General features: G+C 39.9%; 1 protein-coding gene across 1 annotated transcript; it reads left to right on the top strand.

Moving 5' to 3' along the window:
* Positions 1 to 489: 489 nt before the first annotated feature.
* LOC139727340 (translocon-associated protein subunit alpha-like) lies at positions 490 to 18,738 on the top strand. The gene is made up of 9 exons (XM_071638304.1): positions 490 to 688; positions 4,793 to 4,899; positions 6,537 to 6,690; positions 7,793 to 7,920; positions 8,812 to 8,943; positions 11,512 to 11,591; positions 12,875 to 12,953; positions 14,268 to 14,367; positions 15,035 to 18,738. The coding sequence occupies exons 1-9, from the start codon at positions 616 to 618 to the stop codon at positions 15,103 to 15,105; spliced, it is 924 nt and encodes a 307-aa protein (XP_071494405.1). The 5' UTR covers positions 490 to 615; the 3' UTR covers positions 15,106 to 18,738.
* The last annotated feature ends 202 nt before the right edge of the window (positions 18,739 to 18,940 follow it).

The raw sequence follows: 18,940 nt of genomic DNA, 5'->3' as shown, positions 1-18,940 counted from the left end.
AACCCCTAACCTGAAACTTGATCTCAATTCATGTATCGGTGGTGCATGTGCATCCAACTAGCTTGGTCTGCTGTAGGGGTGCTGCCTTCCGATCGTTGATAGGTAGAGGTTGTGTCACTGTCTTACAGCTACAATTCTACCAATTCGTTTTAGTATTCTGACCGGCAAGCCAATTGTACGGCCCAAGCATGAAACTTCCTCTCAATGTGTAGTGTAGGCCTGTGACACATCAAATTTATCACTAATATCAGCTGATTAAAACTGCCCTTTGGAGCGATGCAACGACTGCATCACCGATCAGCAGCCAGAATTTATATGCGGAGTTTATATTTTTCGCTGCACCTCCCTCTTTTCATCGCTGGTGATATGCCCGGCATTCAAATCTGTGAGGAGCACTCATACGTGGCTATGCCACGTATCCATATCTTGCAGTATTCTGCGGCTTCACCTCACATGCTAGATGCATTGGGTAGGATATACAGTAGCAGCGAAACATGTGTAAACTCGTTCTCTTGAAGCACTGACGCTAGGGGAGGCCTGGCGACTGCAAATCAGTAACCCCAAAATCTGTCCAAATCTTCCGATATCGGGGGTTTAGCACCTTAAAACACCAAGATGAGGATTCTTTCAAGATTTATCCTTTTGCTCTTGCTTGTTTTGCCCTCTACTCTGATGCTGACAACCAATGGTAAGGAATACTTTTTATGAATGGAAACGAATTTCATTTGGTCGAACCGATCCATATTGCGATCCCCGTGTGTGTTGAAAGCTTTGTTTTGAGCCTCAGTGATTGGAAACTTTATGCACTTAGAACCTACATTGTGGAACCCTAAATTATGTTTTTTCAATAAATTTCACTCGTTTTCCTTTTTGCAAATTCTACTGTATGTTTGCCCATAGTCATATGTGACAAATGACAATGGCAGTGCTTGATGTGTTTCTTTGTGATAACTGCTTTTCGGCCTTCCGGAAGAGAAGACTTCAAAATCACAAATGTCTGTAATTTATATGAGTGTAACGTTAACAGTTATAATTCTAAGTAAGGTTACAGTGTCAGTGGAATGTCCAAATCGTAGTTGTAGCTGTTAGCTGTTGTAAGGAGATAGACGTGTGAATGTACTGTAATGCTGATGGACAGCAAGCAGCAAGCTTTGTAGCTAGTATCTGTGAAGACTGAAAAAAACTCAGATCAAAATTTTGCATTTTGAATGTCTGAAGATGTCGGTCCGGGAAACCCGCTCACGCACTACGGTTTGGCTTCCATAGGCCATGTAAAGCAAGTGGCCCAATGTTTGCATAAATAGCGTGCATGATCCGAATGCTTGCGCTGCGACCATCGTTTGGCCCCCTTTATGCACTTGTCAATGTAATGACTCACCCCACTACCCCCGGACATGGGTGCGTCATTTCCTCGTTTGGTCCGTCAAATTTGTGACCCAGGTGTTCGTCATTTTACCAGCTATGTCCGTCAAATTGTTGACCGAGGGGTGCGTCAAAATCCCATCAATGTCGGTCAAAATTTTGACCGAGGGGTGCGTCATGGTACGTCACTTGGCTATGGAAAATAACACGCATTATTTTGAACCGAGGGGTGCGTCATGGTACGTTACTTGGCTATGGAAAACTGCACGCATTTTTGCACGCTACCGGTCCTGGATACACGTACCGCGAGTGAAATTACAGTGAGCGCTTTCCCGCGGGTGAAAATCAAAGTCGGGAAGCGTTTTGGAATAAGAGGAAAAAATGCTTGCCAGAATCTGGCAAGCAAAGAATTTAAAAGCCACCCTTTCTCCTTACATTTTCCCTCCAACAAACCCATGAAATCATGCATACTCAATCTCAAACCAGGGACTGTTCAGCGATGTAACAACTTAGTTCAATCTTTCCTGTCGAAACGGCAGCAGAAGAACTGCCTGCCGCATGCTATTTTCTGCTCGCGGGATAGCCCGACCAGCTGGCCAGACGCGCGCGCGCGCGACGCTGTTAGCTGTGCGAATAAGATCTCTACGTACCGCGACTAGGCTGTAGTTACGCAGTACTCGAGCGGGAATATGAATGCCGTGGCGTGGTACTACCTGCGCTGCAGCAGTATGCATCCACCGCACTAGCAATGGCCGCGCACAGACAGCGCATTCTGCACACATGGGAACATGTGATTGTCATGTATGGATTGCATGAACAGAATACATACTACTGTTCGGAATATCGTAGCAGCAGCGTGATGTACGGTGAATGACAGTGCGGTGCTTACATGGTAAGGGAAACTTGCCGAAACTTTTACAAATTATGTGTACGAACCAAAAGAAAATGAAATTGCTTGAATAAAACGTATGCAAAAATCGTTTCAGTATTTACGGGGGTGCGTCAAATGTACCGAGGATGTCCGTCACAAAAGTGACCGAGGTGTGCGTCACTTTCAACGTGTTGTCCGTCAAAAAAGTGACTGTGGTGTTCGTCACTTGCAGCGTTATGTCCGTCAAAAAAGTGACTGTGGTGTCCGTCAAAAACCCCATGTGGTCAGTCAAAAAATGATCATGACGCACCCATGTCCGGGGGTAGTGGGGTGCGTCATTACATTGACAAGTGCATTACTCATTGTTCGGCCTCATATGTCCGCGCATCAACATGCGCGACGTACCGCGCCGTGCGCTCGCCCTGCGCTCGCCCTGCCAATGTGAATGTATTAGTGCGTGTACTACGCACGGGCGAAACTGTATACGTACTGTAGTACATCGCACTACGAGAGCGCGGTACTATCCATGTACTCGTACTCGCACGCTGTGTGAGAGATTCAACACATTCACAACATGTTGCGATCGAACACTGGTGATACAGCAAATTCTGGCACGGGTGGCATGCAAAATATAAATATCGCGTAAACGCTCAAGTTATCTCAGAAACGGCTGCAATCATGGCTGTAAGTGTACTTGCAGTATAGATTCAATGCAGATAAACGAACTAGTAACTTCAAAACTTGGAATGAAACGAGTCTATATGTGTTGCTATGCAATTTTACTTACCTGTTACTTACCCATTGAACTTCTTGTGCGAGTTGACCCGGGAGGGTTCGATAATGATTTCGGGGGTCCGGCGATGTGGTCCACTGTTGTGCTCTTCGGAACACGTGTGGAGATACATGTAGTTGCATAGTTCGAATTTCGCACTTGATATGCACCATTTTTTATTCATGAATTTCAGTGAATTTTTATTTGTAAGAGTGGTTGATTCATGGAACCCTGGCGAATCAAGGGCCACTTGCTTTACACAGTTTAAGCAGTGCGTCAGTCAACACAGCGCAAGCGCAGCTCCCCGACATGCATAATTCATGTCGCCCCGAACCCACTGAGAATCCCTACCGCTCCACCACTCAACTCCAGATTGCGTACAGAATATCGTTATCTCAACTATCGGCTGTGCGATCGCAGCAATGAGAGAGCTAAAAATATCTTGGCCTGGTCTCTCTCGGGCTCTCTCCGCTCCGCGATGCGCTTGCCAGGTCTTACCTCATTGCTGACTGGCTGAGCCACGACTGCATTGGCCATGTGTATTGTGAGCACTGTGTCTCGCTTGCTGCATCGCTAGTATGCGCAGCGTGTGTGGTCACTGCATGCTATCCCGCTCTCGTAACCCGTTAGTATGTACCCTAACAGCCTCGCAGTGCACCGCAGAAGTATCGGGTAGGTCGCTCACTGCGGTAATTTAACATTTTCAACATTGACCTATGCACTTCAAACATCCTCGCACATACATTGCACACACTCTCACACGGTAAAAGTAGTATCAAAACACAGATAAAACGCTCGATAATTCATCAAAAATACCACGAGGATGAAAAAAATTTGCATGTATGATCAAAACTACTCCTTTGATGACATATTCTACTGGAAAATTCCATAATATAGGGTGAAATTATACGGAAAATCTATGTCGTTTTCCAATAAGCCACGGAGGTGTACATGGTATCAACATAAAGCTTATGAATGGAAGAAAGCGATGATGTTATTTTCAGAAGGCATTGTGGGAGAGCAAGCCGACCAATGAGGGAAAACCTTTCATAGTTGAAAGTGATAGCAAACCGATTATCAACCGATATTAGCTTGCCATCGTCTGCTATGGTAGGGATCAACGGCATGGTGCGTGCAGTGCGCTGAGCGAGACATGACGTCATCGCTCGTGAACGGTGGGAGTGCAAACCGTAGTGCACAGTGCATTGGGGCTGAATTCATGAGTACAACAGGAAAGCCGCCATACAACTGAAGTATTAGTACAGTGCACGCAGTGGTGGGGCCTATTTACAACTGAAGTGTGCCACCTTTCCTTTTTTGCACACAGTCGAATTTTGGCACAGGAAGTTGAAACTTGTGGTATTGATACGCTATGTGACTTCCTGTAATAACCCATCTGGATGAATGAAAAGTGGATGAATGTCAGAACTTTATTGAAAGGGTAGTACTTTCCTTAGAAATTAGGAATTAACAGTAAGATTAAAAGTACTATACATGTGTATCTGTTACACAAAATATTGAAGTATAATGAATTATTTCCACAGGAAAGAAAATATGAACAGATTACTCAGATCTAATTTATTAACACCTAATGTGAGATATTACAGTAAACAACATTTGCAGAATACAATGTAATATGATTGGGAAATAACTGATGTAAGTGATCATAAGGTATCTTTGTCAATTGTGGTTTCAGTGAAGTAGTTACTTCATAACATCACAAATCCTCATGCATGTGTCTCCCTTTGACTTAGTGCACATCTTGACTTTGTCCTTTTTACCTGCAGGTGGTTTTGCAGTAGCAGCCAAAGAACAGAGGGAAGCTCGCGACACATTGGAGGACATCTTGGACGGCGAAGAGATTGAAGATGAAGAGGAGGAGGAAGATGGACAGGTAATAACCATGCTAACTCAGTTCTTCATCAAAATCAAGCTTTAGATTGGGCTGCTGCATACAGGAAGTGTTTAAGCCTTTGGGGACATTTTCTTATATTTGCAAGATCCTGATTGTAATGACTAATCAATATATACATGGAACTACTCGACAATGAAATTCCTTTGAAATAACAAACCTTGTGTTCTATGATGTGAAGCTGGAAGGCATTTGGTCTGAACTTCTTCTGCCTCAGTCACCATGAAAGAGTGGCAGGGAGCTCTCTCACCATGCAGCGGGGCACAGCTGGGTGTTGAGAGATCACACTCACTGTGCCCTTTGCTGTGGGAGCAGCTTCCATCCATGTGCTTCTATCACCAGACAACAATGGACCATTGCGGCTTTGCCCTCTGAAAGCCAGCTGTGGTGGAGTTTTTCCATCGTGGCTGGTATTTTGGTAGGACAGTCTGATGTATCCAGTCTGGTGATGGGCCCTTTCGTGCTTGGCTGGCCAGAAGAAGTGTGATTTCATCTTACCAGAGGCTGAGAACAATATTTACTAGCATTTAATTTATTTCAGTTTAGAGAAACTCCAGAGTTTGATTTTGTCCTTTCTGTATGTAGCAAGTGGTGTATAAAATAGAGGTTCATAAGTACTATCCATTTAGAAGAAGATGATGAGCAGTAATAAATTTTGATTTGAAAGGATGGGTTAGCTATACTCAGCCTAAATATGTCATCCCTGTAGACATTGGTTGTTATGAAAGAGGATCTTCTTGTACTGGCCAAGGCTGCAGCCTGCAGTTCAAGCAGAACCTCAGAAGCAAATGCCTGAGGACATAGTATCACGTAGTGAGTGTTCATACAGATATACTGTAAAAGTGGATATTTTCGTGCGACCAATTTTTCGCGCTTGGGCGGGTGAGAAGAGTTGTGTGTGTTTTTAATTCCGCGGAATCAAGACACCAAGTACAGGAACATATGGCAAACAAAAATATTTGTGTGCTGTTATTTTTGTACTAGTTTCTGGTTGCGCGAAAGGCGTGAAAATTTCCACTTTTACAGTACACAGGACAGCTGATAACACATATGTGACTGAAGAAACAGTTGAGACAATCTACATGCTTGCTTACCTGGGTGAAGTAACTAAAACTTACTGTTCGGCAAATGTTGTGTAATAGCCACTTGCCTGTTAATAGTATAGAGCCCCTGCCCAAAGACCAGTATTGGCAGATGAGAACGATATCTTTAGTAATGTCCTGCCTGTTGTAATGGTACATTTGTAGGTCCAGTGTGTATGTAAACGTAGTTGCCCTTTCTCACTGTTACAAGTCATAGACTTCTGTGAATATTTCTTTTATTTAAATGTGCCATTACTTGTTTTATACAATTAATTGTGCTTGAATTAACATTGAAAGGAGGCAAACACAGCTTGTGTGTTGGTATTTACACAGTTGTAGAAATGAGGACTGTCATTTGCAGCTAGCTCATTGTTTATTCGGTCAATTCAGTGAATACTACTAGGCACTGGCTACAATGTTTGCAATCTAGAAATCATATACCAACTGCTGAATACAGATACCAAGGTATCATTTCTGTTGACATTTGTATTAAGTCCTGCCATTTACACTGCCGTGTTTGTAAACCTGATCCAACAGGTAGAGACGGAGGAGGAGGTGGAGGAAGAAGAGCCGACAGCAGTGGAGGCGGGAGAAGAGGAAGGAGAAGAGGAAGAGGAAGAAGAGGAACCCCCACTCAAACCATCTCCAGATGCTGACACCACCCTGCTCTTCACAAAGAACTCAGAGAAAGGTAAAACTGCTAACAAATCATCCTACCCGTGTATCTGCAGAAGTATGCTTTGAGTAGGATAATCTTTCCATCTCCTTCTCTTGGAACTTATCTTTGGGATGAGAGGGTGACCGACTTAGCAATGTACTAGACAAAAGACCACATAATCTAAAAACCCCCAAATTTCCATGACTCTGCATCATACCAAATGCATAGTGTGTACTTGCTGACTATATGTTACTGTGTAATTCTGTAAAGTGCATATGATCGGCAATTTATTGGTAGAATTTGTATAATTTGTGGTACAGGCTTTGGTTGGAGGATAGGAAGAAATTAACCACATGACTATTAAAGGGGCATTCCGGACGATTTTCATAATTTCACATCATGTAGTGCATAAATAAACAACTCCGTGTATAGATTCCTGGAATTTATTGTGGTCCTCGATCAGAGAAACCAATAAATTGAAAATTTTAAACAAATTACACTGAACAGTGTTGATGACATCAGAGCCTCATATATTTCAGAAATGTAGCAGGGTAATTCCATTACAATACCGCTTGCTCAACGAGTTCACCTGTGAAAAATCTATGCATGCCTTCTTCTTTTGTTCTGCTTCCTTGAGCCCCAACTCACACATTCTTATGGTGAGGCTGCCATGTCATCATCCTTGTTCATTGCGATTCGTTATAGATTTTGAAAACATTCTCATTCCTCATGCCAATCACTATAAATTCTGAAACTCTGTACTCAGTTTAACTAGTTTATAGTTGTTCAAGTGTAAAAATCTGAAAATCATCCGGAGGTCCCCTTTAAATGATCCTTCTGAAAAAGCTGGACTTGTATATTGCAGATATGATGTTATGGATGAGACGACAGCCACAGTATTTCATATTAGATGTGTAGTACTTCAATCAAGCGCTTGTAGCCGAATTATTTTCTTGTGTACTTGCCCAAGCACTTGCGATTTTTGTAGTGACAAAATATTCCTTGGTCAAGAACGGTTGGTATAGTCTACACCCTGGATACTGAATAGGAGGCAGAGAAAAGCCATGTTATATTCAGGTTACTGTTTGTTAGTTGTTAGATGAACTCTTTCAATATCTGTTGTTCCCCCTGCCAGAAATCCCTGTCACCATCCCCCTCCAGGTTCTGGTTGGCTTCACCAACAACGGCCAGCTTGACTTCACTGTTGACAGTCTTCATGCATCCCTGCGCTACCCACAGGATTTCAGCTTCTACATCTACAATGTAAGTGCTCGAGGTGCAGTACTGTAAAAGTGGTTATTTTCGTGCGACTAATTTTTCGCGCTTGTCCGGGTAAGAGGAGTTCGCACGTTTTTATTTCCGCGGAATCAAGACACCAAGCACAGGTACATATTGCAAGCAAAAACATTCGCGCGCTTTTATTTTCGCGCTAGTGTCTGGTTGCGCGAAATGCGCAAAAATTTCAACACCGCGAAAATTTCCACTTTTACAGTAGTTGGGTGGTATCATTGGAGTAAGGAGGGAGTCTCAGGCTCTTGATGTGACAAACTGTCAAGTGTTTGTCTCGCCTATGCAACAGAAGCGAGACATAAGAAATATTTTTGACCATTGCGATACAAGAAACACACAAGTATCTCCCTGATTGCTTAGTGGAATCTCCTGAGTTGGATTTGTGAATGTTGGTATTTCAGTGTTTTCATTTCTGTTGAATGTTTTGAATCAACTGATCTTCATGTAATGAACATTTCGTGAATATTATGCCTCTTGTAATACAAATGTGCTGTATATTCATATTGTTTATAAGGTGGAATATATTGTAACCATGATTTTGTGTGTGTGTGTGCATTTCACGTGATATGAAACTAGTGTGAAGCTTGAATCTTTTGTTTGTTATATGTAATATTGTTATATTGATTCTGCAAAATTTGAAACAGGCAAAATTCATCTTACCAGGCTGAGTGCAAAGAAATGCTCTTACAAAAATTTTCACTTTTAAATTCATTTTTCTCCTGAAAAGAGATGATTTTTGTCATTCCGTCATTGTCATTATGAAATTATCTTAAAAGTCCCTAGTTCCAAATATATTGGGTCTATAGTATTTTCTCTGTTAAGAGATAGGTGAATTCTTAAACCATACTTCATATTTCTTGACAGTTCACCGTGAGGGAGTTCAGTACTGTAGTGGAACCCAACAAGGAAGCAACGTTTGAGTATGCGTTCCAGGTCGGAGAGGTCTTTGCCGCACGTCAGTTTGGTCTGGTTATTGAGCTTGCATATAAAGATTCGGTAAGTCGTGTGTTCACTATGAGTTTTGATACCTTTGCACTTTGGCAGGCTGGCAGCATGGATTAGTGGATCCAAAGCTACAAGCACTGTGGTATAGGGGATGAGGCTCGTAAACAGGATGTCCTGAAGTCAAATTCTATCTGGTGCACACTTCCTTAAACACAATGATTTACCCATGCCGTTCCTCTTGACCCTGGTATATATGAATGGGTAACTTCCAGTGACAAGACTTAGTTTGGAACAGCACAGTGCTATAACCGAGGAGGCTATTATAGAATTGGTCCTGAGAATCCTGCGGTCTCATTAGCTGAGAGCTCTATGTTGATTTTCTATTGCCCGCACGCTGAGTCACTGTGGTAAACATGTTATCGCGCACTTGTAGCAAAGGTTTGCGCACTAGGCAAGCATTCACGCACTCGGCACAAGACGCTTGTTGGCTAAAAATCATGCATCCAGTAAATACTGGATGCATGGTTTTGAAGTTCTGGATGCATGAATTTTGGGCTCTCGTCTATGGCAAGCCAAAAAGAAATGCATCCAGTAAATTTGCCATCGGGTAATATGATGAAAAAATAGATTTTTGGCCAGAAAATTACCCATTCTGTAACACAGGTGACGCACATGTCTTTTTATGCGTCGGTCAGAATGGTGTGCATGTGGTAACTAAGGAATTTAGCCTAAACCCACTCGGCTTCACCTTGTGGGTTAAGCATTCCATAGTTACCTTACGCACATGATTTATATACTCTCAGGGCAAAAAAAAAACCATGTTATATTTCATTGCTGGTGTTGCAACATTGACAAAATGCAGTGTTGAATAAAGATGTTTTTTTCTGTGTTTAGCATATGTCAAGGAGGCAAAATATTGTCCAGTGTCCATACTGTATTCGCCCCTTGTAGAGTTCAAAAAGGGAAAAAAAATGCAACTTGAAACCTGCCTGGTTTGTGGCCACATTAACTCCATTAAGTTAACCAGACTTAGCCTTAGAATCAAACCATCTCGCATATACCTGCTGGTGTGTAGGCAAAAACTTTTGATGATGTGTCTTCTTCAAGAATCAAACTTCCCAATCAATTCAGGTCTTATAGGCAATTGTAATGCCAGAGGTAAATGTTCAAATGAGATTCTCCTACCCGATAACTTGTGTCAAGTGTGAACGGAGTTTGATCTATACAATAGATGCCAATGAAAAAGAATGATTACCAAGGTAGTAACAGTGGACTCCCATTGTAACGCAGTGTAGGTCAGTTGTATCACAAAATATCCTACTATGTACAATTTTTGCAATAAAGCCTAAGATTTAAGGAGATATCACTATTTTTCTTAATGAACCATAATTGTATACGGTTTAGTTTAGAAACATTTTTATTATAACTGTTGTTCACATTTTGTATATTTAACAAAACTTAACATATATAGTATACTGGTTCAAATTTTTACATTGGTTGTTTCTATCTCTAACTCACATTTTAAGACTATTTTGAAGCAGTAATGCTAGGTTTTTGTTTCATGTGCAAATGGTAAATTATGCCTTTAAATCCCTGAGCTGCATCCACTTGCAATGATGACCACTCACTTGCCGCTCTGAAATGCTTTCAAGCATTTGTGGACACGAAGTGATTTCCTGGTTTTCTCTGAGCATATTGGATACACAGTCTGTCATGTGAAAATTGAATAACTAGCAAGTGCTTGTAATATAAGCTGTTGTCATCTCTGGGCCCTGTTTTATCTAAAGATATAATCAATTATAAATTCCCTTACCACACAGGCTGTCATAGACTTATGATAAAAATCAACTATATAATCAATTATTACTCTTCACTTGTAGAGTGCAAAAAGGAAAAAAGTACAACTTGAAACCTGCCTGGTTTGTGGCCACTTGTAAAACTCCATTAAGTTAACCAGACTTAGTCTTAGAATCAAACCATCTCGCATATACCTGCTGGTGTGTAGGCAAAGACTTTTGATGATGTGTCTTCTTCAAGAATCAAACTTCCCAATCAATTCAGGTCTTTTAGAAGGTCTTAGGTGTATCTCCACCCTGGAGGAGGTATCTCTCTGCATGTTTTAGTGTTCAAATATATTTTGATGTATTTCTGTGTGTGCCTGCATGATATGTCATATGAAAAGGTCTCCCAATTAACACTGCTTTGACTACCATCTTGATATACTTTTTTGCATTTAATACCATCAGGCTGCCAATTGTAATGCCAGAGGTAAATGTTCAAATGAGATTCTCCTACCCGATAACTTGTGTCAAGGATGAACAGAGTTTGATCTGTAGAATAGATGCCATTGAAAAAGAACGATTACCAAGGCACTAACAGTGGACTCCCATTGTAACGCAGTCCTCAAGACCGGCAGTTTTCATTCGTTATATCAAAATTTTGTTGTAACCGAACAAATAAACAATAAAATACATAGAGTGGATAATGTTGCAGCCTGAATTTTAACTTTGTTGTAACTGGAATTTTGGTATAACCGTGTTTGTTATTTAACAAGAGTGCACTGTAGTAATCCTACCTAATAATATTTGTTTCTCTCTCGCTCTTTATATCTCATCACAGGAAGGAAACCTCTTCTCAGATGCAGTGTACAACGACACAGTTTCACTTGTTGAATTGGATGAAGGCCTTGACACAGAAACGTGAGTGCTCTCTGTTTAATCTACTGCTACAGATCCATTGTTACAATATATGCCTCTGAATTGTTGCCCTGTCAGAAATATAAATACTTCAGATGAACTCTGTGTACGATTGCAATGCAACTTTCTCTGCCCTATAACAACAACAACAACAACAACAACAACAGAAAAGGCAGTATTTGATGTGATGTGGTACGATGTGATGTATAAGCCATCACAGATAACTCCTATTTATATGTTTTCCTCTGCTGTCCCTAGTTTGTTGTAATTGCTGGAATGTTAACCCCAGCATATTTCTCTAACATTTTATCCCTCTTCTTGGGGTTACTTCGTATTTTCTTTACTCTTCCAGTTAAATTAAATGATTGCTTTTGCCGTGGGTGAATCAACATATCACCTATGGAATCGACAAGTTAGAGACTTTGCTGTTGAACTGACATTCTTGGAAGGTTCATAGCTAGAATTTCATGCAGTTTTGCTGGTGTTAAAATTTTGGGGAAATAAACAGCAAAAAAACAAGCAATCATTTAATACTTAACCACAGCATCTGTGGAATGAAAATCTGTGGATGTATCCATCTCGAATAAATCTATTGGGCTATTAAATCCCAGAGTTGCATCCACTTGCAATGATGACCACTCACTTGCCGCTCTGAAATGCTTTCAAGCATTTGTGGACACGAAGTGATTTCCTGGTTTTCTCTGAGCATATTGGATACACAGTCTGTGATGTGAAAATTGAATAACTAGCAGTGTTTGTTATATAAGCTTTTGTCAGCTCTGGGCCCTGTTTTATCAAAAAAATATAATCATTTATAAATTCCCTTACCACACAGGCTGCCATAGACTTATGATAGAAATCAACTATATAATCAATTATAACTCTTCATAAAACAGGGCCCTCATGTATCACTTCTATAATTCTAATCCGTTGAGGACAAGTCCCGAGAATACTTGGGCAGGTGTCTATGGGAAATGCCTGTTGTAGCAAAATCAAAGTGTCCTCAACGGGTTAATATGTCATTGCACCTCACTTAGCCAAAAGCTTTAGAGTCATTTGTAGATGACTAGTCATCCATTCATATTTGTACTGTGTTGATATTAGTTTTACAATGTGATGCCACCTAATGTTGTGTTCATGGATTAAGTCATAAACATTGTGTTATTTCTTATCGTATGAAAGTGATGTTTGTCCTTGAAATGAGCCCACTTCTGTAAAAGTAATTGAAGATGATTTCTTTATTTTGTTATTTGAATAATCAAACCCCATTTTCTGTCTTTCTTCAGATTTTTCCTGTATGTGTTCCTGGCAGCCCTGGCAGTACTAGTCATTGTTATCATTCAACAAGTTATGGCATCTTTTGGAGTAAGTAACTTGAAAACATGCATAATACTTGTGTTGGCTAAGTGAGAGTGGTTCTGTCTCTTTCATATCGCACACATTCTGTGTGTCACAAGAGGCATGATGTAATGAAACAAATACTTAACCTAGTTCAGATAAGTCAATTGTTACTTTTTTATGAGAAAATTCTGTGGTTCCAAGCAGCTTGTTATATGAGGTTGGCCTGCACTAAACAGCTATTGCAGGAAGGTAAAAGTATCTTTTTCCACAAAAAAAATACACCTTTTCAGCCCCGTGGATACTGCAATGCCTGTTGGCATCCCTGCTTGTGGGTTTGTGTGTATAGAATACCTACAACAGCCCCTTTCATCAACCTTTCTTATGAAGAACCAGTGTTTGAACTGTTCTGCTTTATCATCAGTTATCTGAGATCCAGCACCATACCAATACTTGACTCCCTTATGGCCATGTATGATAAGCTGGAGGTCAGTAACACTTTGCAGGGGTGGTAATGACAGGGTGGAATCATGTCGAGAAGCATTCCAATCCTCCACTTTCTGACCCCTACTGTAAACATGGAAATATTCACAATGTGGAAATTTCACATTTTTCCTGCAACCTGAAACTAGTGCGGAAATAAAAGCATGAAAATGTTTTGCTTTTTTCATGTTTCGATTCCACAGAATCAAAAACTTGCAAAATTCTAACATGGCCAAGTGCGAAAAATTACCCTTGTATAAAAATTGTGCTTGACCGAAATGTAAAAAGCATTACCAGATCATGATCCCCCTCCGCAAAGCAGTTGCCATAAATAGTCATCAGAAGATACATTTTGTCGGAGTATTGTGTTCCAATCTCATTGTAGTTTTGGGGAGGAAACTTGATGTTGGGGGCCTGATCCAACTGATTGATGACTGTACTTTATAGATTTAGTTCCATTTTAGGAAAGGATCGGCATAACTGTTACAGTGAAATGTGTGAAAAACTCATTGAAGAGTAGTTGTATTAAAACTTTACCCCACTTTTGTGTTGTGGTATGTATGCTTCGAGATTATAGAGAAATTTAAAGGAAAATTTACTGATTTTTGTTTGATACAATATTTGTTTCCTTTGATGTAATTTGTTTGCCTATGGATGAGAATTGAATTTCAATTTGAATTTCTCTTTAATCGTTACCTTCTTCAAATCTCAAAATTGCTCTCAAGTGCCATGATTGTAGCAGTTTTATTATGCCACAGTCTATTTGAATTTAGTTAATGCAAGCACAAGTGCAAGGGGCGCTTGCTAAACAGAGACACGTTGTGATATGATATCATCCTATCTTTTCTTTCTTTGCAGAAGAAAAAGAAACCATCAAAACAAGTTGTGGAGACTGGCACACAAAATCACACAGATGTAGACTATGACTGGATTCCAAAAGAGAATATTCAAGCAGCAAGTGAGTAATATGTTGAAACACTTACTACACTCTTGGTTGTATTCATAGGAAAGGAGAAGATGCAAGGACATTTTTTTTCTTTCTTTCTTTCTTTTTGTGAGGCAATAGATATCATGCAAGACTTCTGCTGTTATTGTGATTACCATTATACTTGATGAACAAGAATGAACACATATGTCTTTCTTGTGGTAATTTTATTTGGTAGAGAACTCAAATTTCTGAATTGATTTAGATATCTAGTTGATTAGTGTTTTTTTTTTCCTGCTCTGTTGAAAGCATATCACCCCATCATGACAAGTAGCTCTTCTTTGTCTGCTTCTTCATTGATATCTTTTCTGAAGTATTTTTTGACTTCCTTTTTGACTATTTTGACTCCTTGACTTCGATTTATCATGCCAGAATCAGTCAGTACAAGAGGAACTCGTACAAAAGAAAGTCATATGCTGCAAATTATGATATGATGAGATATACTGCTGCATATCTATCATATGTTATATCATTGGCATGTTTAATATTGTAAAGCCATAGGTAGATGTGATATAACTTTTATTAACTTGAAATTGAAAAGAAGTGGTCCACTGTGAGTGTTTTATGATAATGAACATACAAGCTTCCAGGTGTGGAGGAAATGCGTGTTCATGTTTTGTCTTGATCTTGTCATTCACAGAAAAGACGCCCTCACCGCGGAGATCACCAAGGCGACGCACAAAGAGAGCGACGGGATCGGGGGATGACTAGAAGCAACAGACTTTTTTCAAATTCTAGATAGTACCCTTTATTCAAAACAAATTGGTTTAAAGTAGAAGAAAAACAGAGCTTACACAACCTCATAGAAACACAATTTTTGGCATTCCAACTGAGCAATCAACTAAGAGCTAGTCTGATGCAACTAACAATATTATTAATAAATGAGTTTTCTGTAAAAATTTGAAATGAAATTATCTTTCTTCTGTTTGTATGTTTATCCATGTGTCCTGTCATGAAAATTGTGTGTGCGTGGGTTATAGGAAGCCTGTCCATTATCGTTTAAGTGTTATGAGGGTAGATTTTTTTCCTTTGTTTTCTCATCCTTTCTCCTTTTTCCCCTATTTCATTCTTCTGTCAAGTTTGGCAGATTTATCAAGACGTTTGGTCACAGATTTACTGTATTTTTGGAAAATATGTACGATAAGAGATTGCTTATGCTTGAAGATTTTTTCATTTTGGAAAAAAAAATATGAAGAAAAGTTGTACGTATTTGTTGAGATTTTAAGTTAATGCTATAAATTTGAATGTGCTTGTGGAGCATCTATGGAGATTTCATACCATCTGGTGAGGGTCATTTTTCGCATAATTTGTGAATTCAGAAGTTCTCATATTATGGCCGTCTCACCGATGATATGACTTGTGATATTGGACATTGGATGAATTCAGTGACTTTGAGGAGTGCAAGCCTGAATGCTAAATTTAGGAACATGTACAAACTCTTGTGCATTTGATGGAAATTTATTGGAAGGAAATTACAGACTGTCACTAATGGACAATAACTGAAGACTGCTATATGCCTTGAAATTTTGTATGAATGATTTCTGTTCAAAATGCACATGTGTCAAGTCATTTCAGCAATATGTAAAATAAATTTGATAAGTATGTGCATTAGATAGATAGGACTATGGTGGTGGTGGGAATGTTTCGTTTTCTTCTCATTCTACTATTTTTTTTTTTCTTGCATGTAATGTGGGAGCTCTATCCAATTCACATTTCTTCTACTAGTATTTCCTCTATATATGTGTGTGTGTACTTGTGAGTTTGTTGGAATTTCAAAGTTTGCATATTGAATCAAATTCACTTTTCATTTGAAACTTGAATACCCCACACAGTGACACATATGGATGCACGCCTCCTGTTATTAGATTTGTTTGTTTATTTCGGTATTCATTCCACGTTTGTTCTCTTATGTAGACTCCAATACTGTTTAAGGGCACATGCTGTAGTGTGGAAAGAAGACATTATCTTGCCTGGGTGCAAAAAAAGAAAAAGAAAAAGAGAAGAAGATGAAAATGTACATGTGCATTGCATTTTGTATAACAATGTGATCATTTGAGAAGAACTTGCTACACTCTTATTTTTGCCCCTCAATTTTGAGACTAGATGTGGTCTCAGAAAATGTAAATATGCCATTTTATACAGAGTAGATGAGATATACCTGGTTACCCCCACGTGTAGTGTTGAGCAGTGAAAGGCAAATTTTACTAAAGTTCTTTGTAGAATACATGTTCTAGATTGGAATTCTCATTTGAGCTGGTAAGATTAGAGGAAGGTTAGTGCTCATGCAAAGGGAAAAAGTCTGCCAACGGGAAAAATAATAATGATAATAATATGAACACTTATAATGCGCCGGTATCCATCATGAATAGATGCTCATGGCGCAAGAAAGAGAGGCAGAAAGAAAATACTAGTGAAAAAGAGGTATGAGAAAAGGAATAAAGGAAATGTTTACAAAAAGCTTGTCTAAAGGAAAAGGAAAAGGAAAAGGATATGTGATGTGAATGGATCTAAGGGAACAAGACACATGCTATAACTAACATTTATTCTTGGTAACTACACCAATGATTTCCTTGAAGCTACTGATAGAAAGTTTGATGTATGCCTTGTTATTGAGCTTTCAGGTTGTTATTTCCTCCTTTCTTTTGAAGCTTGGGTGGAATACAGGTTTTATTGATTGATGCTGCAAGAATGGTGTCAATGTATATTGAGGCATCCTGTTTATATCTGTTCGGTTGTCGCGGCAGGTGAAACGAACATCTTGCTCACATTGCGTACCTGTATTTACTGATCTGTGTGATGCCTCAGTGTGATGTCTGACCTGCGTAATGTGGTTGATGCAATCTAAAGAGTGTACCAGGTAAGCAGTCTTCCCTGGCTGCAAAGTGAACAAGTGTGCTTGACCAACTGAGCAAGTGTATAAACAGACACTGATTACTGGCCTTGCACACAACATGGCAGTTTCAAGGAAAGACCCATGCCATAATAAGTAGGTAGGAATCAATTGCTCATTATGTTGGCGCTCTGTTCTAAGTGGCTAATATGAAATTGCACTCGGTTGAGTAGGGAAGAGATTGCTTGGCTAGGGTTGATGTGCCGTGACCCGGGTCTGGAGTATGTTCTGTCGGCGCAGAAATCTTCCCTGCTGTAGCAGTAAGAAATTGCTGGCCAGTCTTTCTCTTGTGGCGGTAGGACTGAGGTCTTTAAAGAGGCATTCCAAGGTGCTGGAATGGTAGCAATGCTGATGGAATGCATGCAGTCACTTGTCGAAAGAAGTATGAAGTGGGACTTGTTCCACAGGCAAAATTTCTTCACATACTATGTGTCGGGCGCAGATGTATGTGGTAATGGTATACCCACATTTAAGCCAGTGTTTGGGGAAGACATATAAACCAACTATGCATGCTGTGCTGTACCTGATGTGATTTGTGCAATTGGTAGCCTGATATATATGCATATATGCATCATACTGACTTTTTTTGTGTGTATTTAGGCTGCCTAGGCTGGCAGCTAGAATCACGCCTACAGGCATTAAGTTGTCTGAAAACAAAAACAGGGCTGCTCTTTCCTCAGAAATAAAGAATACATGTGATTGGTGTTGGTATCCCTCACTCTGCAAGTGTGTGCAACTTTCAGCTGTTTTAATGGATTAATGTAGCCATTGCCTGTCTTACAGAAGGCCACAGCAAATGGCACATGGAAAAGATTTTGTAATATTCGAAATGTATATTGGCATATTGATGTAAGTGACATATCTGGCATGAAATGGGATACATTGTACTTATTAAGGATGCAAGCACTGTACACAATCTGCTTGGTCACCACTTTATGTTTTTATGTATTGATTAATAGCAATTTGTGCCTGTACAGCAAGCTTGAAAAGTTCCTTTCAAATTGGGCAAAAGAAACAAGGAAACAGTTGCTTTTGTTTGATTACATACGTTCACATGTGGTTGACCTTTGCCACTGACTTTGCACCTGGTTTAGGCTCTTAACCACCAAAATTGTGCAGAAATGCATGTCATATGTAACCACTGTACATGTAGTATCTAGCTTTCATACCAACATTAAACCTTGGGTGTATGAAACTTTGGTCTAAGGAGGATTCAGAACATGGCGTTCTTCCCCAAATGGACGTCTGTACTTTGGATGAATAACTTCACTGTAAAAGAGACAGTATTACAGCTTATTGTGCTTTGAAGAGATCATCACTTTTCTTTTAGCCACTTCAGTAATTTGTCACATGGACGGTTGAATGCGAACACACGCATACAACAAATACAAGAGCATGTCTGGTGCTGCAGGAGCATTTGACTGAAAGATCGGTCTGTATCTGGTCGTCGGGTATATGTTCCGCGGAGACTGCGTCTGGCTTCACGGAATCCCCTCCTATACATTTGACTGAAAGATCGGTCTGTATGTAGTCGTCAGGGATATGTTCCGCGGAGACTGCGTCTGGCTTCACGGAATCCCCTCCTATGTCTACGAAGGAGAGCGATAACGTCAAAAAAGTAAAGATAAAAGACTCCTATGGACAGATGGATCTTTC

Source organism: Diadema antillarum, unplaced genomic scaffold, assembly GCF_040938485.1.
Source record: "Diadema antillarum isolate AM-2024a unplaced genomic scaffold, OU_Dant_1.0 scf00000017, whole genome shotgun sequence".
In the NCBI taxonomy this organism is placed as follows: Eukaryota; Metazoa; Echinodermata; class Echinoidea; order Diadematoida; family Diadematidae; genus Diadema; species Diadema antillarum.
Note: the sequence above shows the minus strand (reverse complement) of the source record. Positions and strands in the feature narration are given on the sequence as shown.

Bases quoted from the DNA above. Each gene is read 5' to 3' on its own strand.
- LOC139727340 (XM_071638304.1), top strand. From the start codon at position 616: ATGAGGATTCTTTCAAGATTTATCCTTTTGCTCTTGCTTGTTTTGCCC. The intron at 11,592-12,874 runs GTGAGTGCTCTC...GTCTTTCTTCAG, and splicing joins GAAGGCCTTGACACAGAAAC to ATTTTTCCTGTATGTGTTCC. The intron at 12,954-14,267 runs GTAAGTAACTTG...CTTTCTTTGCAG, and splicing joins AAGTTATGGCATCTTTTGGA to AAGAAAAAGAAACCATCAAA.